This window comes from Apiospora marii (assembly GCF_038362585.1).
Source record: "Apiospora marii strain CBS 49790 chromosome Unknown utg000003l_segment0_segment0, whole genome shotgun sequence".
Taxonomy (NCBI): Eukaryota; Fungi; Ascomycota; class Sordariomycetes; order Amphisphaeriales; family Apiosporaceae; genus Apiospora; species Apiospora marii.
In genome coordinates, this window is record NW_027117374.1 from 7,593,626 (window position 1) to 7,620,618 (window position 26,993).

The 26,993-nt window shown below is 49.7% G+C and overlaps 4 protein-coding genes across 4 annotated transcripts; 2 read left to right on the plus strand and 2 right to left on the minus strand.

Moving 5' to 3' along the window:
• Window positions 1–12,570: 12,570 nt before the first annotated feature.
• Window positions 12,571–13,219, plus strand: PG985_005855 (uncharacterized protein; the record flags this gene model as incomplete). The annotated part of the gene is made up of 2 exons (XM_066825624.1): window positions 12,571–13,144; window positions 13,203–13,219. The coding sequence occupies 2 exons, from the start codon at window positions 12,571–12,573 to the stop codon at window positions 13,217–13,219; spliced, it is 591 nt and encodes a 196-aa protein (XP_066688784.1).
• Window positions 13,220–13,616: 397 nt separating this feature from the next.
• PG985_005856 (uncharacterized protein) lies at window positions 13,617–14,102 on the minus strand (the record flags this gene model as incomplete). The annotated part of the gene is made up of 1 exon (XM_066825625.1): window positions 13,617–14,102. One exon carries the CDS (start codon window positions 14,100–14,102, stop codon window positions 13,617–13,619), a length of 486 nt encoding a protein of 161 aa, XP_066688785.1.
• A 5,305-nt stretch (window positions 14,103–19,407) lies between these two features.
• PG985_005857 (uncharacterized protein) lies at window positions 19,408–22,116 on the plus strand (the record flags this gene model as incomplete). The annotated part of the gene is made up of 1 exon (XM_066825626.1): window positions 19,408–22,116. The coding sequence occupies one exon, from the start codon at window positions 19,408–19,410 to the stop codon at window positions 22,114–22,116; it is 2,709 nt and encodes a 902-aa protein (XP_066688786.1).
• Window positions 22,117–23,900: 1,784 nt separating this feature from the next.
• Window positions 23,901–25,082, minus strand: PG985_005858 (uncharacterized protein; the record flags this gene model as incomplete). Its single annotated transcript, XM_066825627.1, has 1 exon — window positions 23,901–25,082. One exon carries the CDS (start codon window positions 25,080–25,082, stop codon window positions 23,901–23,903), a length of 1,182 nt encoding a protein of 393 aa, XP_066688787.1.
• Between the last annotated feature and the right edge of the window lie 1,911 nt (window positions 25,083–26,993).

A 26,993-nucleotide genomic window follows, 5' to 3' on the forward strand; every position in this document is an offset into this window, starting at 1 on the left:
CCGGTTTCAAGAGAATTGCAAAATCACACATGGGTCTTTCTACCCATTGAATCTTCTATTAGAGCTTGACTGGCTGGCCTGTGGCCTGTCATGGAGCTTTACAAGCTATTCTTGATTGATATGACGCGCGTCTCATCAGGGAGGATCTGCCTGAACCATTCGAGTTCTCAGTCAATCACAAAGTTGGTGATGCCGGAGCATACCATTGCCTTACGGTTGTGTCTAGTCCACCTGAGCAACGTAAGCCGTAGATAGTTCGTTACGGTCGGTTAGAAAGTAGAATTGCTGCGCGGAAGCGAAAGAATCACAACAAGGTATGTTGAACGAGGCTGTGCGGAGGAAAAAGGGGACTCCCACCTCCATGGACTACAAATGTCCATACGTATCCCTGCTCATCGTACAGTTGCTCATTCTTGTCATGATGTTTATCACATCATATGGACCTCCATGCTTAGACGTAGTTGGTGTATGGCGCCCGGGGAGTAGCCAGCTCATAGCACCTGATTTAAAACAAAAAGAAGCTCTCTAATTCAGATACATCAAATGCCACTGCATTGGCGCAGCTATAAACTGCCGGCGGAAATCATGACCCGGCATTTCTTTCAGAACAATGACTAATCACGGGAGTAGTTTATGTGCCTCGTGGTCCTCTAACTACGTACACGTCTTGTTCCAAGTCTCGTTTCATAGTTATAAGCGAGGGAACTCTACGGTAATCGTTGGACCCTACATAATGGAGGGGGTTTCCAGTACTCAGGCCGGGGAACAGTGATTCCGTATGGGATGAAGATTGTGACTGGCCGTAGATACGGTCTATTATTAATACATGCTCTCTTCGGTGCCTTGATGCGAGCCAGATGAGCAGGCGTTGCTACTGCTACGAACAGGCTAACAGGCTGCCCTGAAACGAGGACGTGGCGCTATCGTAACCTCGCTAAAGCTCTCGAACTATCAAGCCAAATCCTCGTATTATGCCGTGTGATATGCCTGCCAAGACGATCTACCTTGTTAGTAGTCTGCCAAGTTACCAGCCGGGTTGTGCGTCCAACTTTATGCAGAGTACCAGCCAAATTCTATTCTTGAGGCGCCATGCAGTTGCCCTATAGAAGAGCACCACTACTCTTGGGTACAGGTTTACAGTGGCGCTGGGCCACCAACTGAGGAGGCGAAACGCGATGGTTGGGATTGCATCAATATTCCTAAATCACTGTGCTTGAGTTGGAGCTAGTAATAACCTAGCTCAGAAAGCGAATCTAACAGGTCACAAGACGTAATCGTATGCCATATTGACCTGCGTCTATCCGTAGCTGTCTTCAACCCCGTTCCCGGTTCAACCACACTGTTTTGGCGCACCCGTCGTGATCTACATCCGGTCCCATTAGCATTCTCGGAGCATCTACTCGGAGCAACTAGCGCTATTAAATCAAAAAGGATATTGGGGAGGGATCTGTAAGGTGGCATCTACCTTCACGAGCAAGGTATCAGGGTCGTGTACGATAGAGTGAATAGATGCCCATAGGGGTATAGGCGCCCATTCACTAGAGCCTGGGCATGGAGTATTTGCATAAATATTGCATATGACAGCTACTACATGTAAGCTAGTGTAAAGGGAAAAGGATAAAGACGTAATCATATCTATATATTCTTACCTTTGCTCCACACTCCTAGAAGCATCCGCGTTCTTCTTTGTTCAAGCCAACAAACTGTGGATTGTACATCGAACATGTGCTATTAGTACCAGAACTATTCGAGTACTACAAATGGCTAACAGCCTGGTGTATGTATATGGTCCTCTACCTTTACAAGGTCCCTAATTTTGTTTTGAACTTGTCATACCACAACAATACTTGTCAAACAGTACTAACCTGGGTGATTAGGGGTCCTGCCCAGGCAGCTCGGGAGTATGTAGAGTACTTTGTAGAGAATGGTCGAGCGTATAGTACAAGAGGGAATTGCCTATTTCCGATCGACGAGGGGGAGCAAGATAGGCTGGATCGTTTTCACAGCTTCTTCATCAAAACCCGCCAAGCGATGGGTTCTGTCCGCGGCTTGCATGCACGTCCTATAGAGAGCAACGCAGTGCTGAGAGTTCTCGATCTCGGCTGTGGTACAGGGATTTGGTGCAACGAAATGGCTGAGTACTAATCATAACATTCACTTGGAAAGGGCACTCGTGACTGACTGATACATATAGACTCTATCCATTTGCAAAGGTCATCGGATTAGATACATGTTTAAGAATGCAGCCCCAACTGTATGATAACGGCATATTTTGAGAGGCTTTGAGGCTGCTAACACAAGCATAGAATCCCCCCGGGCGTCAGTTTTCAAGGACAGGATATCACCGATCCCAATTGGGGCCTTGAAAAGGATTCCATGGATTTGATCCACATGCAGCTTCTGGGAGGCTGCGTTGCGAACTGGACGACCCTGTACCAAAACGTTTTCAAGTCAGTTACCACGTGTTCTGTCACATCTACGAAATAAAAGGCTGATCCTGTAACAAAGCCACCTGAAGCCCGGCTTGGGAGTTTTCGAACATATTGAGATCGACTTTCGTCCATTCAGCAAAGATGGCAGCTTGCCACAGGATGCAGAGATCTACCGCTGGATAAACCAGCTGTATGAAGCTTTTGACACACACGGGAAGCCTCTGTGGCCTCAGGAGGATCTTGCCTCCACTCTCGAAAAGCTTGGGTTTGTAGAGGTGGAGCATCAACAACAGGAGATCCCATTTCACCCGTGGCCTGAGAGCGAGGACCAACAGGATATCGGACGGTGGTTCAATTTTGGGATGCAACCAGCGATTTCGTCCATGTCAAGAGCGCCGTTGATGCGTTACGGCAATTGGAGATTGGAAGATTTGGTACTGTTTGAGAACAGAGTGCGACTTGAGGTCTGCACTCATTCGCAAAGCTTTTCATGCACCATGTGAGTAATACAGTGCCCACTGCGTAGCAGACAGCCTCTCTTTGATGGCAAGCAAGATATACTGACTACTTATGAAGGCACGTTTGGCATGCGAGAAAGCCATAATGGGTAAATACATAGCTCCTTGAAGATGAAATTGGGATCAATTGAGATTTACTCTAAGTTATCTTTTGGTGTTATACATACAAGCGACAGTATCGGCGCTCGGGAGCGGCGGCAAATGCCCTACTTCCCATGGATCTGACGCGGCCTGCCGAAGAGCCTGACATTCTCAACCGCTTCACTTGTGTTATTTCGGCGTAGAGGCCCCGATTCAAAGCGGAAGCAGAAGATCCCTACCCAGCATCACGCTTTCGGTCCGCTGCAGCCATCGTTAGTCGAGGGTACGATCTCACCAGGCTGGGGACCTCATTCCGACCCATCGGACTGAGCATGGCTAGATCTAGCAATGGCTTGATTGAGTTGTATATGAGCCACAACATGCTGCCAAGCGCCCAAAGACGATCTTCTTTCACTTACCACACACCCTGATACACTACGGTATGACCTGTATTCTACTGTAGGACTGTCCCCGCAACTTCGGGCATACCGTGATGCGTAACAATTTCATCGATGCTGACTTCATCGCTAGCTAACGTGTCGCGATGTCTTCCGAGGTACCACTCCACAGACTGGTGATATTAGAAGAAGGTGTCGGGAAAATGGCTCTTGCAATCCAGTTCTACATACACCATTGTCTCAACGGCAAGTTGTTCCCAAATCCCACCTGCATCCCATACTAATCAATACTTTACCGCCCTGCAGTATGGATCCCACCATCGAAGATTCATACCAGAAACAAGTCGTTGTCGGTGGGATATCTCTTCTAGATGGAATAGCTAGCCGTGAAGGTATCTAAATGAACTCTGAAGTGCTTCATGTATTACAGATATTATCATGCCGGAAAAGGCCTTCCAAGGCTGATAGGTATTGAATTACCTTCCGATTCTTAGTGGTCATTTCAAGCTGTAGGGCGCCGGCAGGGGTCTGTCAAGCTGTCGGAGAAAGAAGAAAAGTCCCAAAAGACCGCCAGACAGGTTCCCAAGCCGAGTATCGGTGTACTGTTTTCCAGCTACGTCACTGCCTTCGAATATCATCCCAGCTGCGGACGCCAGTTTGCCGAACCTGGTGATGTTTTTTCAGCTGTCCTATGGGGCTCAGGCATGGCACCTGAACGTGGACGAAATCATCTTCAGTGACGCCTAGCCACCATTCGAGCAAGGACAACATCTCGACCTCCATCAGGTTGACATCCGGTAGAGTGAACCGGAAACTGACGGGCCCACAAGACCAACGACTGTATTTGGCCCACTTCTTGTTCCTCGGCGACCAGTCATGTAGATACTTCGTCGCTACTATAAGCGCAGCTAGGAAGATACGGTACATTGTACATTTGTATTTGCGTGTCGCCAACGCGAGCTTGCCTTCCAAGCGGTGTAAATACTCCAAGGTAGCCAGCAATGTAAGCGGATTGGTGTTGGAGGTCTTCACCAGATGGGAAACGAAACGTTGAAGCAATAATGTCTCACTATCCACTGAACTATCGGAGACGCCTCCAGTCCATCTTCGGCAACACCTGGAGGCTTGATGAATGCCAACTGCATCCGACGATGTTATGTGGGAGAGGAGGTCGCGGGTAGTACGTGCTAAAATGGACGTCATGTCTTCGGTTATAGCGTCTAGGCTTAGTCGTGCAAGCGCGGCCGTAGTCATGGCTCGTTTGGTACCTGATTGACATGAGGGATCCAACCCAGTTGCCATAATTCTTACACTGCGACCTTCCTCACTCACCTAAGCCCTAAGGACGCAGATCTGACGAGATGCCCATCTATATGAGTTGGAAAACTGCAACCATACTATGGCGCTTTTTGGCAATTTTGAGACAGGAGTCAACTTTTACCTAGGTCGACTTTTAGTGCTAGATGTGCCTACTGTGACCCGAATCGGATAGTTATAGTGTACACGGCAAAAGCCTATTCAGGCATACGTCGTCAATAATGTCGCTACCCAGCTGGTGCTGTTACGCCATAACAGGACCAGGGGAGCGGAATCCACATAAAAGCGCCTTCAAGACACGGTTCTACACAAGCTTTGCACTAGTACATACCGTACAGAACTATGGTCGCACATCGCAGCTTTTCGTCAGGATAGATTATATATGACGAAAGGAGGCATAAAACATGGCAACGCAAGATCTTACATCAGCTTTGAAAGGCTTGGGGATCCGAACACATTGGTCATTGAATCTAGTCGTAGTGCAGGTTCTCTACACTCTACAAACGCCTAATGCTGTATTCCATGGCGTGGTAGCCGAGAACAAGGAGCGTTTGCTGGAGGACGGCCCGAACGTGGACTTGCTCTGGGTATGCGAACGAGATGGTTCTGTGGCCGTATGGCTGGAGGGCCAGCAGCGGCCCGCAATCAGGGAGGGCCAATCAGATCATAATATGGATGCGGTGATAGGGCACTATGACACCAGAAGTGGAGTCCTATACTACTCTGTAAAGTGGATTGGGTACGAATGCCCAACTTGGGAGTCGGAGCAGGATCTAGACCAGTATGCTGCTTTCCTGGACCAGTACTGGGCTACTTTCCAGCAGCGAAACTGATTCGATTGAGCGGTTTTTTGTCTGGAATAGGGGATGAAGTACTCAGAGGCGGAAGCACTTCTAGCTGCAACCAGCTTTGGTCCATAAAGTGGTTTAAGGACACCAAGGTACCCGCACATCTAGCCGATCAAATGTATGATCCTCTGATATTGATTCGCGTAAAAGCGGCTGGCTGGCTGGATATTTAGGGAGCGGTAGCCTTAGCCCTCCGCGACGTGATTCTCAAGATGTGCTTCAGCTGCGGACATCCGCCCAAACTTTGCTTGACCCGGTCACTTGACCACCATGCAGCACGCCATCGCCGTCTTGACTACACTATCGGCAGCTGCTTCGCCAATGCGCAGCCGGACGGATGCGACAGGCTGCCAGGCTGCGACCCTCTGCAACTATTCTTAGGAGATTAGGAACTTCTACCACCAGGTGTTGAATGCGCGGGGACATCTCAGCTTCGACCTGTCGAATCCCGCGTTGTTGCACGCATCTCAATGTAGTGCATCGGATAGCCAGCCGTTCGGCGGCTTCTGTGGTACCATTCCCTATAAGTGCGCCGATGGAACAGAGGGTACTACCACGCAGATGACCTTCGACTTCAACAGTCTCAGTCGTACGCTCAATATCAACCAAACGTGGGTCTGCAGAGATGAGGACCCCCAGTGGCCGTAGGTGACCTTCGAATATCGATGAAGCTCCATTCTTACGTTGGCACAGTGTACGATTCCACGCTTACGGTTCTATCAACTTGACATTGGACTGTACAGATAAAGTTACCAACGATTGGGAGATGGATGAGCTCGATTCTAGCCGGGAGACCAAGTGCACATCTGTGGCCGTGCTCCTCAGGCCATATCAAATGACGGCTGTTGCTTAAGTAGCGTTATATATTTTAGAATGCAGCAGTAGAGGCTCGGAAACTACGATCGATAACTGGGTCTGGAGAACAGAGTATCTTGATGAACTTCCAAAGCTCCACGGCTCCTCTCCCAATAGAGTATCTCAGTCCGTCACCGGGGACCAGGGATCAATTAGGTCCCAGATTGTCCGATTATTCATCGCTGCCATTCTGATACCGGATTGCCCAAATCGCGACCAAAAGGTCTTCTAGTCCATAGCCAACAGAGATGACCTAATTTGTCAGATTATTCATTTTCATGGGATAGAGCACCACTCACCAGTAGTATGTAGAGTCTAAGTACAGGAAGAAGACGCCAATCTTTGACACACGTGATACCCATAGCACCGGCTACAACCATCAACGAAAGAAGAAACGCCTCCATGAAGACGCAGCCCTTCGTCCGGTGTTTTTTCTGGGAATAAACCATCCATTCACACGCTACCCATAACCGAAATGCGGCTGCGGACACAAGCATGACGGTGCTTCCGTGGTAGGCATAGACATCTGCGATAATGATGCCCCCCAAAAAGGAACCCAGGGCTATCGGCAAACCCACAGCGAGCCGGAGCAAGTGTAATGACCCATGTACTGATGGCCACATCCTGCTCATCCAGAGGCACTAGAAACGTCAGCATCGATCGTATTCTCTACCCGTCGGCCAATGTACCTGACTTATCATGCTTACTGCTACGATGGAACCAAGCAGATATACCGTCCAAATGTTGGCTTCGACAAAGACTGTGAGCGTAGCGAACACAACCACCACCGCGAATGACAGAACGATCTGGCTGACTGAAAGTAATAAAAGCTCAAGGCGGAACTTTACACGGAGCAGCTGGCAAGCCTTCAGCCGCTGTGCTACTCGTCGATGGTTATAAAGTACACCGAACGCATGGAGCAGCGTGGCCAGCACACTCAGTCCGGCAGGAACAAAGCGCAGGTCGTAGAGTAGGCTCATCATAGCCTGGGAGCTGTTTATAGCTGGTCAGTTCTTGAAGAGGCGGTACAGGAAGGAAGTAAAAGAATGGATAAGAGATTCGGGCTGCCGTACTTATATTGGACTAGACTTAAGATCCTGACGGCCAGTTAGGTTGACGCATGCACTATGGATTAGCCATGGTGCTTAGAAGCACATTGATAGATGGGAAATCGCATCTGCCTTGCTGCAATCGGTCATGGCGACTCTACCTAGTTCGATCCGACTAGGCCACCATGACGAACGACTGGCGCTTTTCTGCTAGTGGCCCTCTAAGCTTCTAGGAAGTCCATGCCTACCACGGAAGCACCTTCATGCTCGCGTCCGCAGCCGCGTTTCGGTTATAGGTGGCGTGCGAATGGAGGTATATTCTCAGAGAAAGCACCGGGCGAAGGGCTGTGTTTTCACGGAGAATCCAGACCTTATAGGGGTAGTTTACCTCAGCTTCTTCGTCGGGAAACAATTGGTGCTGGGCTGAGACCCCCTTGAAGACGATCAACGGTCGTAAAGATCGGCCGGCTGTACTGATACACTCCACGATCGTCACCTATTCGCGATTGGCGCTATTATTGCGTGTTAAGGCCCTGCTGGTCAGTTCAATCACTAGAGTCAATCTCATCGGCGTTGAACTAATAGTAGGGCGGAATGGACTGGAATCAGTGGTGATGTTGGAAGAACGCGTGCTATAGCAGATAGCCTTACCAAGTTGGGAGGAATCGTCGACAACTCAGGAGAGTCACATTCATGCCCATGGATACGAGCGCAAGCCCTTTGCCGCGCATCCTAGCGCGTCGAACACCACGTCTTCGTTCAGTGCTTCCGTTACCTTGATTATCCGGACCAGCGGGCCACATCGGTCCAGGGACAGTCTATGACACATCCTTGGGTCACAGTCTACTTGTCCATTTGGAGATGATCAAGTTGTAGGTGCGGTGTTCCGTATCCAGCATCCAATCACACAATTTTTCCATTACTTCGGCCCATGCCCAAGGCCTGCAAGTGTAAGTGTTGCGCTCGCCACCTAATCACACAACAATGTTCCCTTCGACTCTAACCGAGCACCAACGCCAAACTACCTACAAGTATTGGGGTCAATTGACGGAAGCCGGGGTCGGATAACGTGATATTCAAACCAGAGTGCATCTAAAATAGTGTGTGCACCCTCGGACAGCAATAGTATCTGATGTGACTAGCAAGTTATTTGCGTGTTTCTATTCTCCCCTTTTCCATTCGTTTCGATCGTCGTACACGGTAGTATATCCCAGTTTTGCGTTCCCGTTGACGGATTCGTGCGGACCGGCGAGGTTTGCGGCGGCTGCGTTGCGTTTCCCAATAATTTGCAGCTTGTACCCAGATTCTCATTCGGTTATTCGTAGAGATTGTGTTGGATCTGACCCTGAATCGATTCTGCAAACTCATACACATCCCGCTAATGCTTCTGAAGCTCGTCATTCTCGAAATCCTGCTCAAAGCTATACAGGGGCTTGACTGGGTGACACTCCTGCTCATTGGTTTAGGCGGCCTATGTTGATAGCTGGTAGATAGGCGATGGCGGCAAATGGTTGTTGTAAGACTGCGTTGTCACGTAGAGACATTGGGGATCAGTGAACCATCCGATGAGCGGGCGAGTACATTCTGTAAAATGTGTATAGGATTTGTATACATAAGCAACTTGTTCTACGTAGCCTGCCGAACCATGCCCGTCAACTCAATAAGTTCCAGCTTCTGAGTCTCACTTGTATCGAACCTGAACCCTCCCCAAGTTTAATAATAATGTTAAGACCTCCATTATTGAGTATAGTTTCGAAGTCTCGAATAGCGTGCGTTGAAGCTAACGCCTTTGCTTGTCAGAGTAGCTTTCAGGATAATTCAGAGTTGACTTACTACAACTGCGTTCAGTAATGGCCATGGAATCATGCATATTATGCTCGCCAGGGCTGCCAAAATGTGAATTGCCAGGTTTATTCGTATTATCAACTTGTTCCTTTCAGTCAACGAGTTGATTCGAATCCACTCCCAAATCATCCAAAAACGAAAGAGAAGGACAGAAGCCCCAACCATTACCCTGTCCCAAGGCTGAATCTTTCCGACAAGTGCACTTCCAATGATGAGCAGTGGGATCACAAGGCCAGTATAGCTCCTAACAGAAATGGTTTGAAATTGGGCAGTCCTCGCTGTGCCGAGCCAATGGCCCAGATACTCTGCATTCGTGAGTCGAAGCAATACAAAATGTGATATGTAACTCACCTCTTTTAAGATACTTGATAGTACGACTGAACCGGCAAACGGCAAGGCCCACCCAATTCCGGACGACCATGAGAGAATTGTGAAGATAACCTGCGATGATGCTGCCACCATAATTTGTATTCCAGCGAGAAATGAGAACGGAAGCTTGTACCGAGAACAGTAGGAATCAGAGGCCGTAGAAAGCCGGAAATTCAACTTCCAGATGCGATATACCATAAAAGGGACAGTCATAAGACTCAAAGCAAGTGTGATGCCCATGGCAACACGCTGCGAGGTAGGAAGGTCCATAGTATATGTGGTGGTTCTCGTGTAGTTCAGCATTCTCAGCAAAAAGGAGTATCTGCTGTCTGTGTCCTTTATATAGGTGTTTGGCAACCCTTGTACTCGAACTCTGACATAAAGGAAGTATCAACGTACCTTGTATCTTGTTCACTCAGCCTACAACTGTCCGCTTCACTTTGACTGCCCGTGCAATCCAGAGTGAAACTAACCTGATCCATTATATCTTATCGCGCCTGAGATGCCCTGGAACCAGTTATTTTCGAGTGCTAGCTGTTTATTTATGTTGCAAACAAGGTAGAGTTCGGCGGCATCTAGCGGAGAAGTCATTCATTTATATAGTTGAGCTCGCGTCTGGCGAACCCGGAAGGAACAAGCGCCGGGCCTTTACGTGGTAACTCACTCGTTCAGCTTTAGGTTGCTTCAAGCTACGTACTACATCATATAAATTATGAGAGTTCGTAGCCTCCAGTATTACCCTCAAATGATTCACTTCCATTATTTGCATCTTCTTTCGTAAATTCTTCGCCTACGTTCGTCCTGGTAGGCTGCCGCCATGGGCTTCTCGCAGAAGTGAACAGAGTGGCCATTGCGGGCCCCGTTCAACTTATATATGAAGGACATCCTGAAAAATGGGATGGGCAACAACGATAAGCAACGTTGCAAGCCTTTGGTCTTGTCACATGAACACATCCTGAACAGGGAATCTGAACATGGAACTGAGGGATTCCCATGTCTATTGTAGTTATGTCCGTAGTCTCACTTCAGTGCCTGACGCCTCCCATGGCCAGCCGAAGGTTGCACACTGCTTGGAGGGGCTGCATAGCCACGGGCACATCATATGTAATTACTCGAACAAGCCCCCTAGGACACGTTAGAGCTTCCCATCCTGGATTTCGAAGAGATCGCATGACTTATCTGAGACGGTAGGCCAGGGCGGCAACATAGCCTCAGCAGGTTGGAAACCTATGAAAACCTGGTCTTCATGCAGGCCTGCAGTCCTGCAGTCCTGACGAAGTCGCTCATGACTTGTCCGTTTCATACCAACCGCCCTTCGCTGCTTTCCTGCCCCAGCCCCTGGCATGTAGGCACTCCGCCTCCATAGCCTGAACGTCCATACGTCAGAAGGCGTCATACCCCCTACATGCGCTACGCTGGCTGCAGACGGTTGTAGAGCAGGACGCGCTTCCGATCGAGGCCACCCGCACCATGTTTTCTCTTAGTAGGTTGCCATCGCGCAAGTCGCCGTAGTTCACCCCCGCCGCCCACATTGCCCTCGAAGAGCGGCGCCTCTGCCGCCCTCTCGCCGCCCCATGACATAAGCATCATGTGCACCACCCTCGTATCCCAGTCCAGGTACAGCAGGCACGGATTTACAAGACGCAACCCAGCCCTCGAGCGTCTATTACGGCTGTGGTGTCCTCACGCACTTTATTCTACTGGAAGCCTCAGATTCTTGAACAGAACCGGCGGCCTCCCCCTTACGGACCTGAGCTATGTATTAGCGCCTATCCTGACATTCTTTAACCATATACGAGATACATGAGCTATTTTATAAACAAACCGTATTAACTCACGAAGCGCCTCGGCCTAGGCCATTGTTTTAGTTAGATCTAGGTATAGATGAAAACATACCAGGTTAATATCATGCGGTAGCTTGACAGCATTAGATTTTCATCTTAATGGCCTCTTCACCAGTTCTGAAACCTCTGGCCATCTTAGATTCGACTCAGGCTACGGCCACGGCCGCTATCAGTTGACAGCGTCAGGGCTATCGGCACCGGAACCTAAGCGATTGCTCTCACGTAGTCTGGCTCTGATAGGGGCTATGCCTTGAGGTCGCCGATCATCGAGATCGCGGATTATTCGAAAGGCTGACAGGGGCAGGCACGAACTCGACAGGGATAAATTAATATAAATAGAGCTTCCCACCCTTTCTTGCCTCACTGAATTTTCTCTTCATCAATACACCTCAGTCGAACTCTTCTGCTCCACCTATCCTGCTTCTGTGCTCACTTCAGTGGCTACACTTGCAACCCCTACTCGATAGCTAATAGTCGAGTAAAATATATCTTCCGTCTCTTGTCACTATCAACTGATCGAGCTTTGCCCTCATCAGCCAGTATATATTGCTCCTTTACGGACAACTCACACCGTCGAGCAACAGGTTTCCATATCCCAATCTGCGGTCGAAGACCCACAAAGCCCCCCACATCGTCAAGACAGCTGGCCCTGAGATGGAGACTACGGCGAGCTATACCCCTGAGCCCGTCAGGCCGCGGCACTCTTCCAACAATCAAACTACAGCCAAGCTTCCTATCTTTTGTGGTGACGAACTGGTTACGAGACATGCGAAGGATATGCTCATGAACAACTTCGGCAACAACCATGCGACTCATGCAATCCCCAGGCCCGGTAGAGCAACTCTGCGCGATCTTCAATCCTCTGTCAACCCCAGGCTATCGGTGATTGACACCTCAAGCTCAGCCTCTTTCATGGAAACGCCCCCCGCCGAGGCATGTCAGACAATAGCTCCACAGCAGAGACCTTTAGGCGTGTACCAACCTTTCTCAAAACGTTCTGGAGATTGGAACAATATGCCTGAGAAGCCAGCACAGATCACATCCGGTGATCCCCAGGACAACGAAGCAGGTGGTCATGACCGCCAGGCTCTTGACTTCCAGCAACATCCCAACAGACTACCAGTTGTCAATGACAAGACTGGGAAGGCAGTGGACTCTGCCAGAGGCCCGAATATCAAGCCTTGTGGTACCCTAATTATCTGTCCGAAGCGCAAAGCCCGACTGCAAGAGGATCCACCTGCGCCCAACAGTTATCATGCAGTAGCTCAGGCGAGTCTCAAAAATGAGGCTGCCAAGGATGAAGGGGGCCTTCCTCCGCCCAAGCGCCAAAGACGGAAGGCCTCCCCTCCGTGCCATACGGTGGTGACCCAGGACAGCCCCACAGCCGGAAGACTGTCGCCTCCGTTAGCAGCTTCCACGCTCACTGTGATTTCGGAGATTGAGTCCTACGAGGTAATGCGTATCCCCAACGCTACCTCGCACTTTACAGGAGGAGAGCTGAGCTTCCACGATGCCGGATTGTCCTGCGTGCTTCCGCGGGACTTCCCCTACCTGCTCGCCGAGATTAACAAGCCGGTCGAGAAAGAAGGTATGCTCAAGTTCGAGGTTACATGGAAACCAGTCTTGGTCTCTTTCGCCCAAATCAGAGGCAAGAGAGCGGTAATTGAGAATCTAGCCGGCAATATCCCCACCTTGGCAGCACCCAAGTCATGCTCCGATACATGTATGGATACTATTGTTTCCAAGGCAGCCACAGCTTTTGGCATCAAAACCTTCAAACGTTGGGAGATGGTACTGCACAACGGTGAAAGAACCCTGCTTCTTGAAGTGTACTTTCCCAATTCTCAGGTAGAATTCAAGGACCTAAACGGTGCGGGGACCATGAACAAAGCAAGGGAGCTTGTGATGGAAACATTTGGCAGGACCGAGGGGGAAACGGCTCTTGAGAATCCAGCCGAGTCGTTAGCGCACTGCACTCGGGGGCTAAGCGGCTTGGCTGTAGTTATATATGTGTTTCTTTATCGCCTTTGGCATCCAAACCTTCGTTTCTTCAGTCACTTCTAGCTACTATGGGAAATATAGAATTCAGCCCTACACGGCTTCACCGTCTCGTGGCTGCTTGGCTCCCCGCCATATTGTGCCAAGAGTGACACATCTTCCACAGCCATGTCGCACAAGGTAGGCTCTGTCATGCACGCCGTAGTTGACGGGTTAGACTCGAGCATCGGCGATAGTGTTTGGGGCTGATAGGCCGTAGGTGACTGAAGAAGCGGGCTAAGACGGCGCCGTTCACTCTCTAAAGCACTGATGAGATCCGTTTGGGTTTCCACCACCTGCTCCTGAAGATTGCGAGACGCCTGCATCTCAGCTCTTTGCTTCAAAAGCTCCGCTACCTTGATCTGCAGCTGGGCATTCTCCGCGGCTAGCCTTTGGGCCTGAGCCTGGCCATTATGGAGGTGGACTGCGAACTCGTGCATGGCTGCATTGAAAACTCCCAACGGCGCCCATGGCGTCGCTTCTCGAGGGGTCTGACTTGATGCCATCATTATATCTTTTAAATATTGGTTCTCGACTTATCGATGAGCTAGGTTACATAATGTATAAAAATATATATGGGCATGACGAAGGCCAATTCCCGCCGTTAGTATTGTACTAGCTAGATCCAATTATCCTTCTTTGTAATAGCATTAATGACGTAAGCATAACCCAAAACCATGAATGCTCTAAGACAACAATACGATTGTACATACCATAGGATGTATCGTGATCCCCCACGTCCGTGGTTTCTATTGATTTCGTTGCCAGTGGCACTCATGTTTCGTTATGGCCATCTCCAGAGTCACATGCAGGTCGTGGTCCATTTCAGACCGAGACTCATCTGTCCGCTCGCAAAGAAACACATTTGGGTTCCTTCCCCATGTCTATTATGGTTAGCATGCCCATAAGAGCCCAAAATTCTCAAACGGCCGATTCACATCGGAACCAGGGATATTCAGTATTCTTTCTCTGCTGCATCCGATAAGAGCTCGCAGATTCTTAGGGCTCGCTTCGGCCCTGGTTCTCCGTTAAGAGTCCCGCACCTGAAGCTTGTCCCATACGTATCGCACGAACTTTTAGGCGCACGATCACATCACACTCTCACGACTGAGTAAAGTTACTGTATGCTTTTGAGGTAATGCCTCCATGTGGTTATGTAGAAAGCAGCGTGGAGCTGGTTCGCGACCCCGCGCCATTAGGGTCAACTGTCCTCGTGACTGATTACCTAAGAGCCCTTGTGCGATGACAGGTACATGCCAAGGCTTGGAAGAGTACCACATCAGGCAGCTGGTCAGCGAGTAAGCGTTACTGTGCACCTTTCCCAGAATAGAAAGTGGTCCAAGCGGAGACGAATTTCTCGGCCCGCCAGCGAGGAAGCCGATTTCCTTACCTGCTGTAGATGCCAAACTGGCAACAACATTAGATGAAGGAGCGCCTCAGGTAAAGCGCAAAGAATTGTGAGACCTAATCCGAAGCTGGTCGAATCTGGCCCGAGTCAGAATGTCTGTGGCTACCACAGGAGTAATTTCTTTCCACGTGGTCAAGTGGATTGGTCCTGTAATGGTTCTATGGTGTGCCGTCTCACGCGAATACCTACCTAGAGCGGTTAGTGGCGTAATAGTAAAAGACACTTAAATGTTACCCTGTTGTTTGTTTATATACAGTACAGTAGGACAGTAAGTAACGATAATTGACTTGGACCATCCATGGACTTTCGGGATCTATACTACGCGGGATCAAAACAGCTGGTGGATGAAGCCTCATTGTTTTCGGGTCAAAGCTACTACCAGTGGCACTGTGTTCCGTTAGAGCTCTTCAGAGCCGCTTCGCCTCCATATAGATCCTGACTCGTGCTGTTCCATCGCCAGGGCCCGAGGCAATATCGGTCCGCTATCGTCCAGCGTGAAAACCATTATGCGCACAAAATTGTGCTAGGTCACAGTATATATACCAGAACCAATGGTTTGTAAGATGATATGGCAGCTTTCGCTGTTGCCGGCTTCGGTTCCGTCTCGTTGACCGTGAGTCGGGGACATAGCAATCACCAAATCCATAAAAGAAATGAGAACAAAGGCTTACAGTTTAGTATGAAACCGAATTCTTTACTGTTAATATGATTTTGTTTTTGGCATTCCCTTCCCCATAAGCACAGCTCCTACCAACGGTAAATGGTTTGCTCAGGAACGAATGGAAAACGTCTCAAGAAAGAATCCAGGCCCTGTGCTGCCCACGCGTAAAAGAAGGGATAGAAGCAACGAAAACATAGCGAAAAACTGGAAGACATGGGTGAAAAGCAGTCGAAGGCTTCAACGTCGATACGGAGCAGAGGTGTACATCTATATCAAAGTGCCCCGTAGGCGCAAACAGTATCTCTTCGTATCTCACAGGGGTATGTCACCGTTAACACTAAGCGACGTTGTAAGCACCCCCCCCCCCTCCGCGACTCACGTGGCCACCGAATATGTTGACTTCCACTAAACACTAAATAAATAACCTAGGAAAAGCAGTATCCGCCACCTACGGTAGTTGTTGGGAGTGAGTTGGATGGGCCGGACCAAGGCAAGGATGCAGCACCAGAAACTGTTGATCGCGTGTTTTAGTCGAAGAAGGCAGGAGTTCAAGGTATGTCCCAATGGGGCAGCCCGAACCAAGCATCTTACGGAACAGCAAATGCAGATGGGAGCGATTGGGTTCCCTGGGTAGACAGGGTACGACGGCTTCGTATAGAATTCAATGGATATGTATAGCCTGCCATGGCTACTGTCGCCGTCCAATCCTAAACTTGACCACAAGCCTGGCAGTATATGATCCTTATAGCTCCAATCAGGAGGATGGTCGAATTTCATGCCATCCAAATCGAATTCTGTGGGGGAAGTCCCCCTCGTTATTGATTCGAACTTGGTTTTCGGCATCAAGTATAGCATTTGAGCTAACGTATGACGCTTGAATATTTGGCGAAGACGCTCGGGGGACTCCTGTCGCGAGCATGTGTAGCGGTATCTCAGCACTTGTGAGGTGAGAGGCTTCACACTGATAGAATACTTCAAACCCTCTTCCAGCTGGTACCACGTCGTCTCGAGCGAAACCGTTGGTTGTTGGATGCCGAAACTGGAATATTCCAGAACCGCAGTCGGTGTTCCTGGCTGAGTGACGCATAGTGTGTCCAGGTCCATTTTCCAGGTCCTGGAGTCTCCAATTCGTCGATGAGTCCGGCTTAGTTCCTGGTAACCTCGAGCACTTCAAACTTCCGGATCACTTAGGTTTATCCCCCGGGGCCGAACAGGATCGGAATGGTCTCTTTACGTTTTCTACTACTTCAAAGCGAAGATGGCTGGATTGCGCCTTGAGTGTCTTGCTAGGCAAACTCTCGAGCATAACGTTATGGTAGGAGCTTCACAACAAATTTTATTCGTCATAAAAAGCCAGGATGCGAAATACTAACACGCCAAGTTCGAATCTAATAATCTTCCTCAATACATAATGAGCGGTACATCGTGTTGGGACGTACATTATGGCTCAACATCATGAATAACGTCCCCCACCCACATTTCGCCACGCCAAAACTAATACCCCTATCAATTCACGCATCAGAACAAGTTTTCGTCCACACATTCACCAACAATCGGTCTTTTTTCTCGGCTAACACGCCATGGAATACCGCTTTAGGCGTTTGTAGGGTGTGGAGAACCTGCGCTACGACTAGATGTAATGACCCATGTGTCCGTATCACGAACCTTCAAGGCTGACTCAGGACTTTGCGTTGCCATAGTTTATCGTTTACTTGCGTCAAGTGAAACCTTACCTGGCAAAAAGACGTCATGTGCGGTTATAGTACCGTATGGATGTACTGGAAATTCGTATCGCTTTTGTAGAACAGCCTGGGTCTTTATTTATACTCTAACACCTATGTTCCTGTTGTGGCGTAGCAGCACAGGTTGGATAGTGGCCTTGTCGACGGCGTGGAGTTCTTTTAGTATGCTCGTGCCACAGCAGAAAGCTCTACAGATCTGACACTAAAATGGCTTGAGAAGAATAGCTCAGCTGGCGTAAGCGTGGTAGTCCACGATGGGGGTAGTGCGGATTGCCATGTGAAGCGCCTTGCGATTCATGGCGTCTAGCATCTGTCGTGTTTGAGCTATAAATAATTCCAGCTTGTTGAAAGAAAAAAACCCTTCCAAAGGCTCAAAATTAAGGCCTTGTGTGGTTGCTGGCTTTTTTTTTTGGAATAATCTCCTTGGTGAATATGATTAGCAAACGACCTTTTATGTTGATGGGTGCTATTAGACAACTCAGTACAAGTATGGCTGCGTCTTTGCCACCCCTCCCCTAACTACACATAAGATACGAGAAGATGACATGTCAACAGCCGCCGCTTTCGATGGTGCTGACGCGAGGTTTATTAACGAGGTTACACGTCAAGTTCCGTTACACGGGTAATATGAAGCCGCAATCACGACCAAGAAGAATAAAAAAAACGGCATTTAAGTAAGGGAAACGTGGCGGGTACTCAAATGATATACAAGAACGACACAATATCAGATGCACTAAGAAAAAGACCACTACAACTTCCTCATCCATTTCCTAGTTTTACCGACCTCAATAGCCCCGGGACCCATGAAGGCAGTAGAATTATCGTCAAAACAATGCGCGACTTGCTCTTGACAAACCGTCGTGTCGCCGGCAGCCACTTTTCTTACGCTTTAAGATAGCGCGGGTGTGTATATAACGCGTAGCCAGGTATCCGTAGTGTACCTGCGGTATAACATTAACTTCTAAAATTAGTAGAGGCGATTTTATCCAGAGGTGATGAAGAAGAGACTCCCAAGAGTTATAGAAATTATTAAACTACGAGTATTAGGTCAATAATAAAGAAAGCGCGTATATTATTAGGGGATATCTCTCCGTACTTGTCTAGAAGCCCACTAGACTCTAGATGAATCTAAGGTGTTCTATACTTATATGACGTAGCGTATAAAGACTTCGCGTGTTATTATAATTCAGGAGAGCAAGGCAGTGGCATCTTCATAAACCATTCCTTCACCCCACCTACATTATTGATGTTATAGAGAGCCGCCCATGACAGGATAAATCTTAGGGCGGCGGTACTAGAGGATTACTGGCAAGCAAGCACCAGCCATTCGTAGTACCGGCTTGACGTGGTTGAATCTGCTAGAATCACCACGGCTGGCTACAGAAAGTCAGACACGACTTCCTAACGTCCTTTCTTAACTATCCCACGGCTGAAGGTGCAGGTCCAGTTCGGTGCCGGCCTGTCTCACAAATATGAAATTAGCCCAGTAATCCGCCCCTTCGTGTTGGATACCACGTGTGTCAACTGGAAATTGGTGTTGTTTTTGAGTGTTGCATTCTGTTCTCTGATCTCTCCAGAAGAGATTTTCTCTTTGCGTTTCATCATCCCAGGATTAGAGTTCTAGAGCATTCAACGTAGGCTTCGCATACTAGGGTAACCACGGTAAGTGATCCGTTAAGGTTTTCCATATTCTATCAGTGCCTGCCTTTCGGAGAACCCCTTTATCAACACTCCGGCGCATTGTTTGAAGGAGGCATGGTAGGTGATTGGCGGCATTCACATTGTGGTCCTTGACGCCCATTGGCCCACAAGCCCCACCTATACGGATTAGTGATGGTCCAGACGCATCTGTCAACGTTAATCGTGCACGGACAATAAAGATTGAACTGATCCTTATGGCATCTATTAATTTATCGTCTATCCGCTCTCCAGCTCCCCACTTTCCTCCACTTTCCCCATCGTCCCGTCTTGCCCTTCTCCATCCGTCTTGAATCACGTCCGAAATGTCGCTCTTAGAGATTTGTGCCCAATTCTTATACAGCCCATTTGATGCATTAGGAATATCCCTCCACGACCTTTCTTCTATACGTAGTTCTACTATTATCAAAAGGTGGAAGCAGCTCGGCCTCGTCCGCCATCCGGATAAAGTCGCAAAGTCGGATTTTCGGTGGCCTAGACAGACACACTTGAACGTATCTAAGGACTTTCTCGTTGGTCTTTTAGAAGATGAGACATGTGAGAGTCTGGCGCAAGCCGCACGATACTTCCGGCATTTCCCAGTCAGCTTCCAGGGGCTTCACTCCACCCCGTCCACTTATTCGTGGCAGGTTCAGAATCCTCTGCACCGTCTTTTCTCGTCATGCCGCGAGTGTCATATGGTTCTACGGAATACCAACCTAGATGCTCATTTCGACGAGCACGACAAATGTTTCCAATGCGATTGCGAATTGGCTGCGGACAACCGAGAAGACCATTACTTGGAAAGACACCATCTGATCCGTTGCAATCTCTGTGGAAAGCGAACATCAGCAAATGAACTGTCCCATCATGGAATCACCCATATCTGCCCCATTTGCCCTGAAGACTCGACCGATCCAATCCCCGATGTGTGGCACCACTTGGAACTGGACCACGAGCTAAGTCCTTGTGACAACTGCGGTGGAGAAAAGATTGGATGCCACGTCTATGTCCATCATCTTGAATGCTCCACTCGGCGTGGTCAGTGCCCGATCTGTAACATTCGGTGCACGGACCTTGACGGACATCTTGAGGCACAACATCAGTATTGCAAATGTCCTGCTTGCAAGCTCCTTCTGGATCCAGCGTATTTATGGCAGCACGTATGGGACCTCCATGAGCTGCAACGATGTGACGGAATCTGCACTGGCGACGTCGAGCATCTCGCGGCCCAGCACTCATGGGAAGCATGCAAAGAAGATCACTGCGAGCGCATACTCGAGAGCAGAGGTCTTGACAACCACCTTGTTCGGATACACCAATGGAAGAAATGCGATTCTTGCACCTATGTTGGAAGCACGCAAACGTTGCTGATGGAGCACATGGTTTGGGAGCACCATCTCGACGAGTGCCCGGAATGCGAGGAGGCAACATTGGATCTGGCTCGGCATTATGAGACGGAGCACGGCTACGGAAAGTGCCCGTTCTGTGGCGTATGGGGTTCGCTGGAGTACCTCAGAGAGCATACTAGCGAATGTCTTACAAAGGTACCGTGTTCAGTCTGCGATGAGCTCCAAACGCCCTGCAGCTATAACCAGCACCGCATCGACAAGCACGACTGGGTGCTATGTGGCTACTGCGACTACCTAGAGCAGAATGATCAACGGCTGGACCTCCACGTCCAGGAAAACCACAACCCTCAGCGATGCCCGGACTGTGGGACTGTCTTAGCTATCCATGCTATAGACATCCACCGCATTGAGGCGCACGGATATCAAAAGTGCCCTTTCTGCCCTGCCTTATCGTGCCAACTTCTCGAGCACATCCTGACAACACATCACAGAGCAGAGGACGAGCAGCAACCGCGGAGTGCTGCCAGTAATACCACTGCTAGTGCTAAGTCCAATAATATCACCAAAACTACGATCGAGGTTTTGGCACTGAGCCTTGCTACGACGGCGGGGAAAAGTCGGATTCCTGGCACAGAAGACGTGATGTCCTTGGCGAACGAACTAGTAGGACGGGGTGGCGCAGTCAGCAACAGTCCTACAGTCGGTGATGACCCTACAAGTGTTTTTACACATGGCAGGGCCTCCCCCGAGACTCATGCATCGTCCGCCCAGGAATCTGCTACTGTGAGGGACTGTGGTAGGACAGGCACTTTGGGTTCAGATAGGCACGGCACTCCCAGGGACGCGTTTCGGACGCTATCTACCAGCACAGGAGGGAAAAGAGCTGCATCTCCCGACCACGAAACGACAGCTAAGAGGCATCAGCCCCGACGAAGAAACACTGCATCCTATGCAATCCCCTCACCTCGAAAGCCTAGCCAAGGGTCTCTCCCAAAAACTCCACATCCGCCAGTTGGCTACCACGTAGAAGGCCTTATAAAGGAGCTGACAGGCATGAAGACGCTGATTTCATGTATTCGCCTGGTCTTGGAGTTGCAAGAAAATACGGCATGGCAGCAGGCCTTCCGATTCGACGAGGAAAACAAGATAGTCCAGCTCAGCTCGATAAGCGACAAGTTCGAAGATCGCAAAAACGGTGCGAAACTGATCAAAGAATTCAGCTTGATGCTTATGGCCGACGCAATGGACTCGAGCAAAAGAAGCAGGGATAGAGAACGGGCGGACGAGCACGATCAACGCAGTGTTTCAATGCAACACGGTTTAAACCTGAACGAAAAAACGGGGGTCAAATTCAAAAACCAACTGCAACGGGGCCGTCAACTGGTCAAAGTATGCGGCAACTTCAGAGGTGTCCTATGCTTCCTGGCATTAAACAAGATGGGTGGATTCCTCCAGCTAGCCAAGCAAGGTAGGGAGCGGGACTTGCAGCAGTTTCACGAATGCCTCAAGAAGTATGAACGACAATGGAAAGCGGGCGCCGGCGTCCTGGACTCAATAGAGAAACGGTCATTTGACGGATACGTAATTGGAAGAGGCATGATTCAGGAGCTGGAGGAAGAATCATCAGCTGGACCTATCCTTGATGCATTACTGCCCATCGGCCAAGGCAGGGTAACTAGCTAAAGTAAGCTTACAGGCGAACTTGCACACACGATAAGCGGGAATACTCGCCGAGCTTAACGATGCCGACGACGCAGTCGGACGTCAGGACCCTATCTCTCTTTTCCAAGCTTCGCCTTGGTGTAGATGCCTTCCTAGTAGCGATTTGGCCAGATGTGAAGATGGAAGTCCAAATTTCTATTGGGTACTTGGCACATTACGCTGACATAGTCCTGAAAGGTACCGCTTACCTACCCTACAATGTATAACAGGATAGGTGACTGATACTTGTCGTGTCATGTCACAAGATGCAGGCCATATGCCTTTGTGTCCAACAGTTTGTCAGGGGGCTAGTGATGCTACCGGATAGGACTCTAATGTCCTGCGCTTAATATGAAGTGTTCGGCGCGGGATCATCCATGGCTAGTTGAGTTGACGGCTGCATGAAAACCAGTCCAAACTCAATAAGAAATAGGGAATGGAAGTCCAAGCGAAGTATATCCCCCAGACGTAATTGAAACGGATGCGAAAACTATAGCCAAAGGTAGGACAAACAGTCGAAGCCAGTCCCAAAAATAACCCGTTTACTGGAGATAAGTCTTCGTTAGTAATGACAGCCAAACCCCCTAGCTTGTTAGCAGTTGCTTGAGAGACGGAGCGAGGCTGCTTGTTGTTGTCCATCCAAGATACGTCGTCCTGGCGGCTGATGGAGAGGTCGAGCTAACGTGCATATGCATCAAAACAGTCAATGGGCTAATCAGAGCCCTCTACGACTAGGGAAGGCTTGGAGTTCGTTCGCTAACGCGAAGCAGTGTACAGGGGTTGGCGATAAGGTCCAATAGACACCCAAGACGCTGACTTGGCAATGTAGTCTTGTCACCCGCTGGGACGGACTGGCTCAGTTGGCTGCAGTGTGCTGAGGTTATCTTCCTTGTTATTTGGCCACGTCTCAATCCTACGAGCCGGGTGGTATCTCGCCTTTTTAACTTGATGCAGAGTACCAGTCATCAATTTCATCCCTGAGGCATCCTGCAGCTGCCTGACTATAGTACGAAAAAAACGGTGAAGCCAAGTATTGATCATTAGTGTCAGATTGGATTGAAACACCGCTCGAGATATCATCAAGTAGGCACGAATCTAGGCCATGTATAGATCTTGAAGTGTTCATATCATGCAGGGTAATATTGACGTGGCTCCTTAAGTCTATGACTTGTCACCGACACTAGCTCAGACCCCAGGGGTGGTTTGGTTTCTTGTCGCTTACCATTGACGGATGTCTCTTTCACGCTAGCTTTGTATGCCGTGTCGCTAACGATGACGCTCAATAATCATTGTAATCTAGTGGAGGGTCGGCTTGATGTGCCCAACAACTCATACCAGCCTTAATTTCAATACATGGGACCCCAAGGCTTGTCTACCACGCCTACAACCCTGAAAATAGATGCAAGAAAGCCTGGAGCGAGGAGATTATCCTTGACAACTGATTTAGACAAGAGGCACTTTCGTGTTCGTGAAGAGGGTATAAGCGACATGAGTGCAGAGTTCGTCCCAAATACGTTGGAATGCTAACTCATCATATTAGCAACAATTCGAAGCACCTTACGGCAGACGTGGAATAAGCCGGGGGCCGAGCAGCAAGTCACCGATCCCAGCTTACAGTATCAGTGGCACGGTTCATGTTTTTCATATCATATGATTAATAGTACGAAAGTATCACTGCCTCTGGGGCACCGCTTTCCGACTGATGATTGACAAAAGAACGAGGGCAGAGCTTATGAAACGAATTAAAACCAGCAGCAGAACAGGATTTAGCTAGGCCCTAATCTTCGCCTTTTCGACGGCCTGCTTGGGCCTTGGAGAAGTTCCATTTGGTCATCCCACTCTTTCTCTGAGTACGTCTTGAGAAAGATTTCACGGACCTCTGGTAGAGCGGTTCGTGGCAGGTCCTGTAGCGAGACACTCGAAGGCCTCCAGTGAACCTTGACCGTTGCCAGCGCGCCTTTTTTGCCCACGTGCGCATCAGTGGTCTTCTCGTACTCGTAGAAGCCAAAACTTGCCCCTGCTCGATGAACAAAAAGAGTTTCGAGCTTCATACCGTTGCCGTAGTTATTGTCATTTCCATGGCGTTGGTTCTGGGTTGCCTCCGTTCCCCCTTTCCCAGCGAGCCTATCGTCAGAGAGGGGTGATGTTTCCTGATCGCCATAGGATGGTGCCTTATCCTGGCGAGGAAGTGAATCACCCTTGCCTCCGTCGCCTCTGTGTCGATCTGGCCCCTTTTGCATAAGTGAACGAGGGCCTGGTTGCTCTACTCCCATCGTGAGTGGCTGGTCCAAGAGAATGGTCGGCGAACTGCGGTAACTTTGCTCACGTGCTGAAGATGGTCGTTCTGCATACGAATGGTCATGGTCAGCTAAGGCGAGCCTGCTGTCCCCGATACCCGCGGAGTGGCGCGTATTGGTGGTGGTGGGCTTTTGGGTCTCTGTATTGACGAATGGAACCGCCACCTCTGAGGACAAACAAGCTTTCCCGAGTTGGCTCATAGCAAGGTTCTGGCCGTATCCAAGCCAGTGGCCATTGAGATTTTGGAGGCCGACCTTGGAGTCCATAAATGATACCAGAAAGCAATCTTTGGTGCATCCATCAACCTCGACTACCTCTGACTGCAAGACCCTGACCGGGAAAATCCCCGCATTCTCTGTTTCACCTAGCTTGAGGTGACGTGACCATCTCGTGTCCTTCTGGAAGCCACCACATAGGTGCAAAGCTTCGTAGAGGTACGGGACACCTTCCCCCATAATTTCGTGTGCATCCACCCACACTGGCTTCCAGGTGATGTCGAAAATGATGGCACCATTTATCAAGGTGGGATTGGTAATGGTGTTGATCAAGTGGTCACGCTCCTTGATGGGACCGTAAAACAGTCCCTCGATTTTGTTATATCCCACATCGACGGACTGAGCAGTCGAAACTGTCCCATTGGAGGTTGGCATGGTGTTTGGTACCGAGAAATTGGAGTAGACGTACGCCCTCAGGTTATATGTGTGAACGGAAATAGATGGAATGGAGAGGATGGTGTGGTAAGATGGGAGGAATAGGAAGAAGAAAAGTTGGGGAGAGGATATGAATGGGGGTATTTATATTCTGTGCGATTCCTTGCCCAGGCGGCCTGGTATGGAACAGCCCTGGAGGCCTGAGAACACCGGCGCTGATGGTGTAGCATCGTAGCTGCATCATCCATTGAATGACACACGATATCGAGGGAGGCCTCAATACGAGAAAGATCAAGGTTGCAACCAGAGACAGGCTTCCAAGTCGGCCAACAGAAAACGACTTCACGGCCAGATGTGAAATTCCGCAGTCCTCTGCAACACTCTATGATCGACCAGCCCAGCGACCAGGTACTATATAAACCCGTACTTCCTTCATCAGATAGAATCCCTCTTTCCTTTTCTTTCTTCACTTTCCTCAACAACAAGACCTCCACGACGATGTGCACCTCCGAAAACATTAATTTAGAAGGCACGAAAAAGACGATTCTTCTATCGCGCTGGCAACGCGCCGCATAACGTACGCCGACGACCGACGACCGACGACCGACAACATGAGTCGAGATCCGACACAGCATGGCGGCGAGCACAACACGAGCGGGGATAAGCTGGCGATTTGAGCACGGCAGCATGACGACAATTAAGAGACGATAGCATAGCGGCCACGGTTCCGCGCCAAGGTGTCATCATGTTTGCGAATGGCCCAATTCGCCCCAACACTCCCTGTCTCAATCCTTATACCTGATCAAAAAAGGTATCGCCCAACGGATTGGCGTCGGCCACGGAGACGAATCGCTCAAACAGGGCTTTCACCTGCGACAGCCAACCCGTGACCCTCTGAGTCTGTTGCAGGAACCTGTACTCGATGTCAGTTGAAGGTATGCGCCGGATTGAACACACGGTGACTTACAGCTGTTCGACCTTCTGTGTGCTGTTCGAGCACCTGTGGTTAGGCGTATACCTCGTTGCGACGGCGGTGGACCTACAAAGTCTTGAATCTGGGGACATGATGGCGTGTGTGAGTCGGAGGCCTCTGCTGTATGGCTGCGGGGGTAAACTCACTCTTGGCCGTGGTGGCTCAGCTCGGACTGGACGGCGTCGACCTTATGCAGCAGCTCATTCACCTTGTGCAGCAGTTCTTGGGTATCGCCCGACGTTCTTCCTTTTCAGTACAACGCGCGGACTGGATGTGGAGGGACCTACGGTGACGGGGAGCTGAAAGGGCCTGGGTCGAGGTTTTGTTGGTCATCAAAGAAGTCGGGAACGTCTGGAAAGGACAGTGGTTGTTGGTTTGGAGGCTCGAGCTGCGTTGCAGAAGGAGCGACGGTCTTGGGCGCAGACGCAGTTGCGGGTGCAGTCGCGGGCGCAGTGGTGGCGTGGCCTGCTGATGGTCGGCCCTGCCGTGGCTGGCGCGGACGCTGCATACCGTGTCGCTGTGAAGGGAACATGTCGGTAGATGGAAGCGCCGGTGAATACAGGAAGTTACAGGTGGATGAGAGCAAGGCGACGAAAGATAATGGAATCTGCAACTCACTGACGGAGCCTCGACCCCATAAGTGGTATTTATGTGGCCAAATTCGTGCGGTGCTGTAATGAAGCAGCAAACATGGATGCCAGCCCAGCACGATTGGTAGGTTGGGCTGTCAGGCGCGGAATGGGGTTTTCCAGTCGGGAAGTACTGATCCATAACTTACACCCCTGGGCAGAGGCGAAGTTCTGGACGAAGCACGACTTGTGAAGCATAACCATGCGAGAGCCGAGTTGGCAGCATCCGACTCCGAGCAGACGTGGCGGAGGGCCGAAGTGAACCTGCACCGAAAGCGGCCAGGAGTAACGGATCTTTGGCCTACTCGT